Source organism: Neopelma chrysocephalum, unplaced genomic scaffold, assembly GCF_003984885.1.
Source record: "Neopelma chrysocephalum unplaced genomic scaffold, ASM398488v2 Primary Assembly neopelma1_24, whole genome shotgun sequence".
NCBI lineage: Eukaryota > Metazoa > Chordata > Aves > Passeriformes > Pipridae > Neopelma > Neopelma chrysocephalum.
In genome coordinates this window covers 42,006,637-42,019,265 of record NW_020897693.1, presented here as the reverse complement: position 1 = coordinate 42,019,265, position 12,629 = coordinate 42,006,637, and the positions used below count along the sequence as shown (strand labels likewise).

The 12,629-nt window shown below is 42.1% G+C and overlaps 1 protein-coding gene across 2 annotated transcripts in view; it reads left to right on the top strand.

The window, feature by feature from the left end:
- Positions 1 to 6,162, top strand: part of PRIMA1 (proline rich membrane anchor 1) — a 55,604-nt gene extending 49,442 nt beyond the window's left edge. For both annotated transcript variants that reach the window (XM_027673873.1, XM_027673872.1), the window contains one exon: positions 1,722 to 6,162. In XM_027673873.1, the coding sequence (XP_027529674.1) occupies positions 1,722 to 1,821 (100 nt within the window). In that variant the 3' untranslated portion in view covers positions 1,822 to 6,162. The remainder of the gene's footprint in view (positions 1 to 1,721) is intronic.
- The last annotated feature ends 6,467 nt before the right edge of the window (positions 6,163 to 12,629 follow it).

The following is a 12,629-nucleotide window of genomic DNA, read 5'->3' as shown; positions in this document are numbered from 1 at the left end:
ATGTCAGATGCAGACAGGCACTGCATGTTAAGGACTCAAAAACAGTTCATAAAACCCTTAGTCTCAACAACTCCTAGTCCTCCCTTGCCTTCCATTTCCATTCTGTCATTCCATAGCTGGAATCATGGCTAATATTAACAAGTTTTAACTCTAACCAGCTAAAGAGAGGCATTGTCTTTGAAAGTATTGTCTTTGAAATTACAAGCAAACAAATTTATCTTCTTGTAATCATTCTCCATAAATCTTTTATTAATACTTTGCTGAAATTAAATGTCATTAACTGTCATTAATTGCTGTTTGTTTTTTTAAACATTGTCAAGAACAATAGCGTAGACCGACTGTTGTATTACATGTATCTGGTCCTCTTTTTGCCCTCAGAAGCACCTTAAACTCAAGACCCTAATGTCTGAAATATCTGTGTGGAAAGCACAAAGCTTTTTCACAGAATCACAGAATATGTGAAGTTGGAAAGGACCCACAAGGATCGTCAAGTCCCACTCCTGGCCCTGCACAGGACCATCCCCAAGGGTCCCATCATGTGCCTCAGAGCATTGTCCAAATGCTTCTTGAACTCTGTCAGGCTTGGTGCTGTCACCACTTCCCTGGGGACCCTGTTCCAGTGCCCAACCACCCTCTATCTGAAGAACCTTCTTCTAATATCCAACCTAAATCTCCCCTGACACAACCTCAGGCCATTCCCTGTGATCCTGTCACTGGTCACCATAGAGAAGAGATCAGTGCCTGCTCCTCCTCTTCCCCTCACAAGGAAGGTGTAACTGCAATGAGGTCTCCCCTCAGTCTCCTTTTCTCCAGGCTGAACACACCAAGTGCCCTCAGCTACTCATACAGCTTCCCCTCAAGGCCCTTCACCATCTTTGTTGACCTCCTTCAGATGCTCCCTAATAGCTTTATGTCTTTCTTATTTTGTGGTGACCAAAACTGCACACAGCATTCAAAGTGAGGCTGCCCCAGTACAGAGCAGAGTGGGACAATCCCCTCGCTTTACCAGCTGTCGATGCTTTGCCTGATGCCCAGAGAATGCAGAGAAAAACAAATGCCTTGGGCACAAAGCATCTGACTTATTTTGGGTTTCTACTTTAAGCTGTTCTGAACCATGTTTTATAAGTACCTGTTTTTCTCCATTGGCTGTGAAGATTGTCTGGGGTGGTCACCACAGGTGTACGTATCTGTGCTGGTCAGATGAGTCTACTCCTAGTGACCGAACACAGTGTGGTTTTATGGGTTTTATGGTGAGTTGGGTCCTAGGTGGACACGACTGGTCATCATCCCAGTTTGAATGATGTAACACTTTGAGGAGAAAGGCCAGAACTGCTCCGAGGCAGAGCCCAACCAGCATCCCAACCTCTGTTCCAGAGATAGAGGTGATGGTGGAGGACACTCCTTTCAGCAGCCTTCATCTCATGTAACAGGTACACCTGCATCTATTACAGGTATCCAGATTAGCATGGGCACACCAATAGCACATCATGAAACCTCAGGATCAGACCACTCACCCTCCAGGTGGATCACGATGCTTGACAAATTTTAACTACTGGTTTGGTCTGTGTTCAGAAAGGGAAAAAGAGACAGGAAAAGTTCAGCATTGTGATGTACCTTACATGTCCTCGCTTTCAATCTGTATTGACAAAGGAGATGTTTATGTCTGTTCTTTCTTTTCTCCCCACCCTGCCTATACATCACTGAACCTGGGATCACCCAAGGAAACCAATGAGAAAAGAAGAGAACGGAACCAGTCAGTCCGAATATGCAATGACCTCCTCCCAGAACAACAAAACAGTTGATAACAATGCGGTCGTATAATCCCTGAAACCCCACCAAGGGCGCAGGAGGTGGTAAACTTTCAAAGCACACGCATGGAGTATGCAAGGTGGGTGAAATAAGGCAACGAAGGGAGCTGTGTGGCCAAGGACTTCATTTCAGAAACAGCGCACGCATCAGTGATCCAGAAGGGAAAAGCAGGCTGCTCTCCAGGCTTGCTGCTTCTCCAAGGGAGGATAAACTCACCCACCTGGGCTGCCCGGAGAAAAGGCCTCACAAAGGCATAAGCATTGCATGCTGCATCTCATGAAAGCGATGTTGCGATGCCTCCCGCTTTTCTTCTTCCCTTACTTTTATGTTTGTATTGAGTGTCCACAAAAAGCTGCTGAAGTAGGATCTTTTGAGGAGAGGGTGATCTGCCAGAGTGGTGGCAGCTTTTCATAAATGGGTCAGAGGGAGGTGTCTCCCTCTAAATGGGAGGACACCTCTCTCTGTATGGTGGGAGGTGTTACCTACATGCTTCTCCAGCCTGTGCACTTTTGTACGCAAATAATTCATTCTTAGCATTCTTATTATTTCATTATTGAAAGGGGAACAAAGGTTTCTGTTAAGCCATCAAGGAAAATTTGCATGAACTTGTGACTTGTCCCAGGAAATTTATCCGCAGTCTGGTGACTATGCAATTTCCACGGCTGAAGACTTTTCTGGCAAAAGAAATCAAAATGTAAGATTTTAGCAATTATCATTGCTATTGAAAGAGAGATGTTATTAAGAGGTGCTTTGAACGTTATTACTTCATAATCAGACTCTTTTTTTCATCACATTTAAATTTTATCTTTAAAAATGTACTTCCTTTGCAAAATTCTACACATATCTCTGTGTTTGCATCACATTGATTCCCCAGGGAAACTCCTACAGGAAAGATATTGTTTACATCTTGGCGTATTTGAGCGGGATTATGTTGAAAGGACTGGCAGCCTTTTGAAGTCCTCTTCATTCACTGGTTAATGTTGTTTTCTTAAAGTGTTGAGTCTCCTGAACTGACCCACTGAGGACATTGCAGGTCTGGCTTGGAGGACCACTTTTGAGGGTCCAGTAAGCTGGTTGTGCCCACGTTAACTCAGTCTCTGCCTCTCCTGAGCCGAGAATGCTGATTATGCCAAATTCAGTGTAATAGCTTAGTATGCATTCCGTGAGGTGGATTGCAGACTATTTAAAGCAAGGCTGAATCTACCAAATTCATTTCATGTAGGATCTCAGGTTAGACTCAGTAAGTAACCCTTAGGATAAAGGTGATGAGACTAGTCGGGATGCTGGTCTTTCCCCACCTCCTGAAAACTTTTCTTCGTGTCACACCTCCACGTGTATGTCTCCATTTACCTCTGTGCTGAAAGTAGTGATGCAGTCAAAGACAAATTTACACCCTGGCTTCTTGTCCAGACATAAAGTTTCAATACCACTTGGTCTCCGCGTCTGTGAGTAACTCCTAGGTGTCAACCCAGTCTCTGGGATGTGGCTGTGCCCTGGCTGTTATGTCCCTCGGTACTGCAACACACCAATACTTTCAGTTTTATATAAGGATGTGCCTGAACTGCAGAAATCAGACCTTGATTTGAATGCATTCCTGCCTGCAGTTGGTCTATTACTGAGATGCAGAGTTTAGCCTGATGGTAGAGGAAGACAATGTTCTGCAGACCTTCCCCAAAAGAAGTTCTGGGATGTTCAAATCAGCAGTCTCAGCTCAGGCCCATCTGTAGCTTTCTATTACCTGTTGAACAATAGGGTGTATGTAAATATAAGTATCTTTTCAATGATAAAATGAAATGCTGCTATATACTGCTCTTGAGAAATTTATGGAATTATTCATTTAGCTTTTTAGTCTGTCATCACTATGTAGAAGTTTAACCACATAAAATTATTTTTTAAAGCTAGATCTTCTTGGGAAGTGAATGCAATTACAAAAGTGAAAGGGAATAAGTAACCCTTTGCCCAAGAGTACGATCATTCCCAGACACAGTCATTTTGTGTGCTTGCACAAGACAGAGTGATATGTTCTTAGATCCAAAGTGGGATTAAAATGACAGGATTTACACTTTGAGTCTAGTATCCCAAATGATGATTACCTAAAGCACTTAGCTCCTAAATACTATTATAATAATATTACAAGCATATTTCTAGAATTTTTTAAGCTATAACATTTCTTTTGATGTAGTTACCTATGTTTGCCTTTGTTTTTTTACTCCACTTGTTTCAGCCTAAATGTGGAAACGTGGCATAGTTTGAGACTGGTTGCATGTTTCTCTGAGAGTATAAAGTATGAATGCAGATAAGTTTAGCACGGTACAGGCTCAGGATTAGCACTTTCTCCTAAAGGTTGTTGGTTTTATTTTATTCCTAATTCAGCTTTAAAGGCATGTTCTGTAAGGTGAAAATCACAACAGGGACTTGTAGCTCATTAAGTCCATCAAAATGCATCTGTTTTTGCAAGAAAGAGATGTTCACTAGACACTGTCTGATTTTCATTAATGTAAATGGTAAAATGTCTTCACTAGAGAAGACCCTGGTGCATGACACAACCCACAAACAACTCCCCCCAGGCCTCCTGAGTACTCCTCAGGAGAACATAAACATTAAAAACTTCATGGAGAGCGGGGAGGCAGGGCATTGCAAGTAGTAGTACATGCGGACTAGGATCTGTTTTCAACTCTGCCACTGAATCTGCTCTTTACTAGCAAGTAATTTTGCCTCTCTGTGCCTCAATTTACCCATCTGTATAATCAAGATAAAAGTACGTACCAGCTCTGTGGCAGTATTTTGAGAGATATAGATGTAGCTTATTTGCATAGGCAGATATACACTATCGTTATATGCAACATGCTGATAAATGTATTTGGGCACATAATCACCATAATAGTTCTTGGAACAGACATTTCCCTTGTGCTTTTCTAATGCATTGGCCACAGAAGAGCAGCAGCAGACAGCCTGAGAGCTGCTCCTCTGCTTGCCCATATACTTTGTTCTCAGCCCTCACACCATGGCATGGCAAGGAGAGGTGGGAAATCTTCCGTGAGGTAGTTTTACCTTTAGGTTCCTGCCTAGGTACAGTTGACTACACTGCACTGAAATTTAAAGTGATATTCAGAAGTGCTTAGAAAAGTATACTGGAAGCAGATGTAAGTCTTCAGAAAAGAAAGGCTGGAAAGGCACTGTCTCTGAGGAGTGAATTCAGAAGCCTGCTGATGTGGTATGAGCTTGTGTTTAACACTCTACAGACTACTTGCAAAGCTTTTATAAGAGAGGCTTCTATGCTTCCTTATTGTACTATAATTAAATACAAAAGGAAAGGAGTAGGCCTGATGGATAAGCGCTTCACTAAGCAGTGATCCTGGGTCTGGGGAACTGGCAATCTAATATGCAGCTTTAAAAGCATTTTGAGTTCCTTTTTAGCCCCCAAAGCATCAGGGATAGAAAGGTCCTTCATAGCTCCGTTCACAAAATAGCTGGATCCCCAGCAGATGCAAAGGTGACCAGTTTCTACACAGAAGTTACCTGTTCTGCTCTGACCACCACCAGACAGACTGAGCAAACTGCTGTGGTCAGTCTGAGGGAGAGCAGCCACTCAAAAATCTCCTCTCAAGAATTACCACTAGCAGGGAGTGCACTTTAAGGGCCTGAGCTGTTGAGTTTCCTTGTTCCTCAGCAGCACCAGGAAGGTGGAGCTGCCACTTTTCCTGACCCACACCCAACTAAGCGGTGGCCCGGGAGAGCATCTCTGCCTTGGACAGATGCTGCAAAAACAGACATGGAAGGAAAGAGGAAAGTTCTACTAAGTATAAGATATAAATATATTGAGATATATATATATCTATACAGAGACCTAATTGTCCAGTCTTGCATGCCATATGGTCACAGCATGTGAAGAAAGTGTGGGCATCCTGCTCCAAACAGGTCATGACCATAGACACTGCCAAGCAATGGAGAATCAGGCCTATGGTAGATATGTATTTACAATACTCCTTGCACCTGTACAAACAAAAATATATTATTTTAAACTGCAACATAGTGTGTTTAAATCAATGCATGAATGTAAATATTCTAAGATCTGCCTTCTTGACTGTGTACCACATGTACAGATGAAAACGAATATTGTTTATAGGAAATCTGTATCAGTGGCTAAATGACTAAAGAGAAAAAAAATATCAAAATTAATGTTGTCATGTTTCTCAAACAAGCCATTAATATATATTTAGTATTTAAGGATATTGCTCAATAAGTATGTTCCGTACCAAAAACTGTGTTGCATATACAGATTGTGCAGTACCCTATTTTAAAAAGCCACCATAATTAATTTTTATTTTAAATAAAAATGTACTTGTAAAAAGTTTCCTGCGTCCTGTCAGTTATGTAGTTGAGAGCAGTCTACACTTTGAAGGGAGGAATGGCTGCAGTGCCTCTTCAGGCACTCTTTTATTGCCCAAATTCACCCTGCTTGCATGAACACTTTCTGTTATGGTTTTGGAGAAGCTTGGGGCTGCTACTTGTGCAGGTGTCCAGCCAGGTTCTGATTCTATCTCACCTAAACATGCAGTTTAATCCCAGATATGTGCACTGCTGGTGCTGCGTAAGCAAAGGAATTACACTCAGACATTCCTGCAGCCCCACAAAGTTCATGAAATCCTTTCTTTTTATGCTGAGGGGCTGGAAGTTTCCCTAACAACATAGTCTAGTTTTAGACTTATTTCTTTGTCTTTCACATAACACTACATACCTTTATTTATTTTGGTGCAAGAGATAATGTGCATCATTTTATATTCTAACTCCCTGGGTGGGCTTCACCCTCCCTTTTCCACACAAGAACAAAAGCCAGTTATGGACCAGTCCTTCAGCAGACCAACACTGACACAGTAATTAAACCTGCGTCCTTTTGCTGGTATTCACCCTTCCCTGTTCAGAGGTTTCCTGTGTGAGGTTCTCTGAAGCCAAGGGGCTGCCACAACCTGAACACCTCCTCCACAGCGGGGTCTTCCTTCCCCAGCCACAGAAGGAGGCTGAAGTAATTCTCCAGGGACTACCAGGTACCTAACTGAGGTCAGTTGAACACCAGCTATGGGATGGGAGGATTTTATTATAAATGGGGAGGCATCTTGGTTGTCTTTAGTTCCCAAGACAGTATTCCCTAACAGTTTTTGCTGGTCCCTTAGGAATTATTTCATGTCCCAGTTGGACAAAAACCTTAAATGGGACTAAGGAACACTGATCATCTAGCATGGCAGGAGTATGAAGGGTCTGGAGCACAAGTCTCGTGAGGATCGGCTGAGGGAGCTGGGGGTGTTTAGTTTGGAGGAACAAAGGCTCAGGGGAAACCTTATCTCTCTCTACAGCTACCTGGAAGGAGGTTTTAACAGGGTGAGGGTCAGTTTCTTCTCCCAAATAACAAGCAATAGGACAAAATAAGATGGCCTCAAGTTGCACCAAGGGAGTTTTAGATTGGATATTAAGAAAAATATCTTCACCAAAAGGGTTGTCAGGCATTGGATGAGGCTGCCCAGGGAAGTGGTGGAGTCACCAACCCTAGACCTATTTAAAAGACATGTAGATGTGCCACTTAGGGGCATGGTTTAGCGGTGAACATGTTGGTGCTAAGTTAGTGGTTGGACTTGATGATCCTTTTTCAACATAAACAATTCTATGATTCTATAATGAAAAGTGATCAAGTGGCAGTTTAATGAATTACGGCAATAACCATTCTGTCATAGACTATGATATCCAGCAGACTTAAATATCAGAGACGTTTCGCAGAAGAAAACTTCCACATTAAAATTTCCCTGTGACCACTGAGAAAGAAAATGCCTCTGGAAGTCATTGACCCCTGCTTCAGGCATCAAAGCTGTTGGATAAACATTCCTACCTCCAGTTTGCAGCAGAGGAAGAAGGATGCCACTTTGAAGAGGAGATCGCCACAATCAGGAAGAGACCACAGGGAAACCATTCAGCAGAAAAAAAGTAGGGCACACCCTGGTGAAAGTCTGATGAGGTTCCTCAAGTCCTACTTACACTAAAAATATCAGCCCAGAATTCCATGCTGTATGGCTGAGCTCTTGCCATGCTTTAGCTATGGTGAAATGGTCACAGCAAGCAACAGGAGCACTGGATGCAAATTTGATTAGACTAGAGCACAGTAAAAGAGCTCCAAACCTAAAACCAAGGTTATGTCTTGAGCGTAGCTGAAAACATTGTTAAATAATGCAATATGCAGCAACTTGCTGTGCTGAAGAGCCTGGTGTTGCCTGGTATGCTTTTCCTCCACTGTCCCATCACTGGAAACCTGTGTTATTGATACCAGAGGGAAATTAGATTACGAGGTTTTAATATATTCGGAGAGGGAGCAAGAAATTCGTAATGAGAGGGATGGGGTGTATTCTGTGGTTTCAGTAATCTAAAATCATGAAGTCCTTTTCACTAGTTTCATCTAGGCACATGCATTTCCAAAGTCTACATCATTTTAAAAGATGTCCGGTACAGTTAGTTTCAAACTAGAGCTTTCTCCATTTCTGAAATAGGCTCTTATTTGGGCATGCTTGATTCATGCAGTTGTAATCTTTGCCCCAAAAGCAATCAAATGTTTTAAAAAAACAACAAACAACTGATGTTATAGTTTGTATTAGTCTTCAGTTACTAAAGTGTTAACATTCTTAATATATGTTTCTTTCGTATCAAAAATATCCCTTCAGAGCTTTCCTTCCATTAATAAAGATTTTATCTAAGCCATTTCTTTAAGGTTCTTTCCTAACTATTATGTCTTCAACCAGAAGACACACAGAAACAGTTGTTCAATTGCAAGCTAACAAGAAGTTGCCCTTGAAAGTGGCCTGAAACTACTTTTTTTTTTTTTTTACTGTTCAGGAAAAGGTACGGAGAACATTAATACCAAGATGCCTAACATGTTTTGAACTTGTCTTATTTTTGGTTTTAGTTGAAATAAAAGCCCTCACTTTTGTGAGTGCAACATTTAAACACTTGTCCTGCTGCCTCTGTCTTATGCTGTGGCACAGTTTGGTATATCCATGGGGATTTGCAATTTTCCTGATTAGACTGAGTGTCCTGCCAGCCCAGCTTGTCTGGGTGTGAGCATCCATGCAGTGCTGTGAGCCCTGGGAAGGGCTCCTTACCTGATCAGCTAATATATAGCACATGAGATGTCCTGACAGCCATGGAGCGAGGCACCAACCGCTGGATGAAGTGTGCAGCCCCTGCAGGGGTGTTTTCTGGGGAGAGGAGGAATGGTGCAGCTGCTGGGCACAATATGGAGCACCAATACCCACTTTGGGCCCTTGGTACAGACAGTCACTGAACAAGTCAAGGTGCAGCAGCGAACTAATTGAGGCTGGAGGTAGGTAGTCAACCCCCCTGTATCATATATTATTAAATGCCATAAAAAATATACCTATGAAAGAAGCATTCCTACACTAACTAGAGTTTCTGATCAGTCTTCAGTGTTTCTGTGGAGGGGGCAGGGCAGGGCAGATGTGATGCTTGGAGACCCAGCTCTGCCTCCCTTAACAACTTACAAAAGAAAATCCTATGGATTTAAATTTCTCTCTTGTTGTATAAATGGCAAGGCTTTAAGAAGCTGATTTTGTCATGAGTGCTGGCTAGATGCATAAAATCTTTTTAATGGCTGTTGGTTTCCTTAACCTGTGAGGTTTCATAAAAAAAGTAGTTAAATTGTATATATATATGTGTATATATATATATATATATATATATATATCTGCCTGAAAGTATTTTATATGATATATCACTGTGGCTGAAAGAGAAAGGAAGTTTCTTTGTAAATAGCAGCTGGCTGTTTTCCTTTCCTGTGCACTGATATAAATTTCATGAATTCATTTTCGTGCAGCACAAAAAGAACTTGGAGCCTGAATGTGAATAAATTTCCCTTTACGTTCGGCATCACTTCCCCCTGCACACGCAGACAGAAATGCTTTCAGTATTTAAGTTTCATTTAACATGGGCGTAGTCGGAAGCAGAAAAGAAAATATAAAGAAAAGCAGCGATACAGCAGACACATCCCAGTGAATGAGCCTGTGAGCCAGAGACAGCCTCTCCTATTTTGATTTGTAATTTGAGGATAATTCAATTAGACATTTCAAGCAATTTAAACATTCATGTATTGTCCAGCACCAAAGCATGAACTGTTCAGCAGCAAACAAGACCTGACAGCCTTAGCAGGCCGAGTGAAAATCCCAATGTTTAAAAGGAAAAGCCCTCATCTAATTGATGCCTACCGGAAAATTAAAAAAAAAGGAGAAGGGGCGGGGGAGTGGTGCAGGGGGGTACCAGGAAAGAGAGAGAAGTACAAAGAACAGAATGAGGGGTATATCCTGGCTGTGGACTTCACACCTCATTTGCAGCCATTTGCTTAACAGAATATTTCAAAGCCTGTGTGTTCCTTTTAAGGAAGGATTAAAACACAAATGCACCTGATCACCCATCTGCTCACCTCTCCAGCGGCAGCAGAAAGGCAGGCAGGCATTCAGGAGCAAAATAGGAAATTTTCATAAACAGCTGCTTATGAAAGCCAGGTCCCTCCTACCCACACTCAGCCACACTGAGGTATCTGAAAGTATTGACCCATCCCAAGGTCCTGGTGCTGTACCCAAGCAGTAGGAGGAAGTCCTGTCTGCAGCCATGGCCCCCTCAGAGGTGGCAGGGAGAAATCAGAGAGCAGGAAACTCCCCGTGCCTATTTCACCACAACAAGGCATTGCACAGCTCCTTGCTCAGCATCAGGAGCCTGACACCTGCTGCCCTGCTCACCCTGGCTGCCCTGGCCACCAGCAATCAAATCCCTGTGGGGTAACCATGGAGTGCATGGCTCTGTGCCCACAAATGGAAACATTGGCTGCTGGGGTGATAGTGATGTTAAAACACTGGATGTAATAATAATGCAAGAATTTCAGGTGGAATTTCAAACAAGGGTGTTTCAGAACCTTGTTTGCTTTAAACATGTTGTCCCTTGCGACCTCTGGACCCAGGGGAAGAAATGCTATTTGCCTTGTCCCCAGCAAGTTGCCCTGGAAGCAGGAGGTCACCCTAACCTATGGACTGGCTGGCTGGCAGGCAGGACTGCTTTGATAGACACAGACTTGGATTGCTCAAAGTCATTCCTTTGCTAACAACTTTTAGAGGCAGGTGATGAAAGCATCAGGAATCATCAAGTAAAACTTTTCTGGCAGGCTATGTGCCTCTGGTGTCCCTTCAACAGCCCCTCAGAAAATCTCTGAAGCAGAAAACTCACCTGTAAAATTTTCTAGGAATGTATCACACCTACCCCCTCTTCATTTTAAGCATTACACAGGACCAAGTTTGGATGGTAAAACCGCAAGAAGTACATACAGTACACGTGGATGCCAGAAGCAGTGGTCATTTTCTTGGGCCATTCTATTTGAAGACCCAGTGTTTAGTGTGCTTATAACCTATAGGTGTGAATAGTTTGTGCTGAAATTTTCCAAACTGACTTCTGCTGCAAGCTGACCTTTGCATTTGTCCAGGAGTTGCAGAAGAACAGTTTCTTCCAAGAATGATATTTGGGGAAAAAATATTAAAACCTAACAGTAACTTCTGACTGTTTTTTTGAGAATCTCTAATTCCTTCAGTCTTTGGAGATGGATTAAATTTGATAAGCAGAGTAATGTTTTTATTAAGAGTTACAAGCCTCTGGAAACTCATGGTTTCCCTTCTTTATAGGCCATTTATACTGGATAGGTAAGTCCACTGAAAAGCCTCTCTGCAGTGAGGTTGCTTCATTTCTTAACATTCCTACTAAAATTAAGACACCGAAGTTCAATCAGTTCCTGTCCAAGAATTATTCAATTCAATATATGTAATAAAAACAAAGGTTGAGCTAAATAAAAGCAATGCATCTCATTTGTTTTTAAAGCTCAAAACCATTTGTGAATTTAGTTCAAAATTAGTGGTGAGTTTTGCTCAAAATATTTGCAATAGTTAGGATGGTCTCATCTTCAGATAACTTGGTAGAAACAGACCTTAGCAGAATAGAAAAACCACTTAGGAGAAATAAAAAGTAGAACCTTCCCACTCATGGTATTTTTTTACCTTGAAACAGGTGATGTTCGTCATACATGCAGATAGAGACCTTCAGCATGAGAAATCCCTCGAATGAATGACCGTATGAATCTGCTCCACTCTCCTGTTTCCTGATACCTTTGGCACTGCACAGACAAAGCTATGATTTTACAGCTATCTAAACCTACCTCCTGCATGCAGATACATTCAGACACACACACAGATGTACACATGCTGACTGTCTATAAGTCAGCAGCAACTATCTGCAATTTTCCATGGCAGTGCAGCATAAACTGTTTCAGGGCATCTTTTGAGGAAAGAATTTCTCCCTGCCCCCAACCACTGAGGCAGAATTGTTATAATCTGATTCTCCTTTGAAAAACTATGGGGGAAGGGGGAGAAGAGGGGGAAGGGAATGGGAGATATCTCTGGGTTTATCTTTTTCCCCAACTTTTTTTATGTACTGAAGGTGCACATCTGAAGTTACTGAGACTTTATGGGGATGGAGGAATGGACCAGAATGAAGAAATTACAGACTCAGCAGCTATTTTGTTTGTTGGGTTTTTTTTCCTCATGCCTCATCACCTGTAATATGAATTCAGGTCTCCAAATTGGAGGTTTGGCTGCATTTCAGTGACTCATGAGTTTCAGATTGTGATCTTTCTGTGTTGAAGAAGCTTGTCCAGGAAGAAAAAAGAAATGCATATTTAGCTAGCAGTTCCTTAGGTGAGGCATCAGATTGTGTGGTGCCCACAAGGTCAC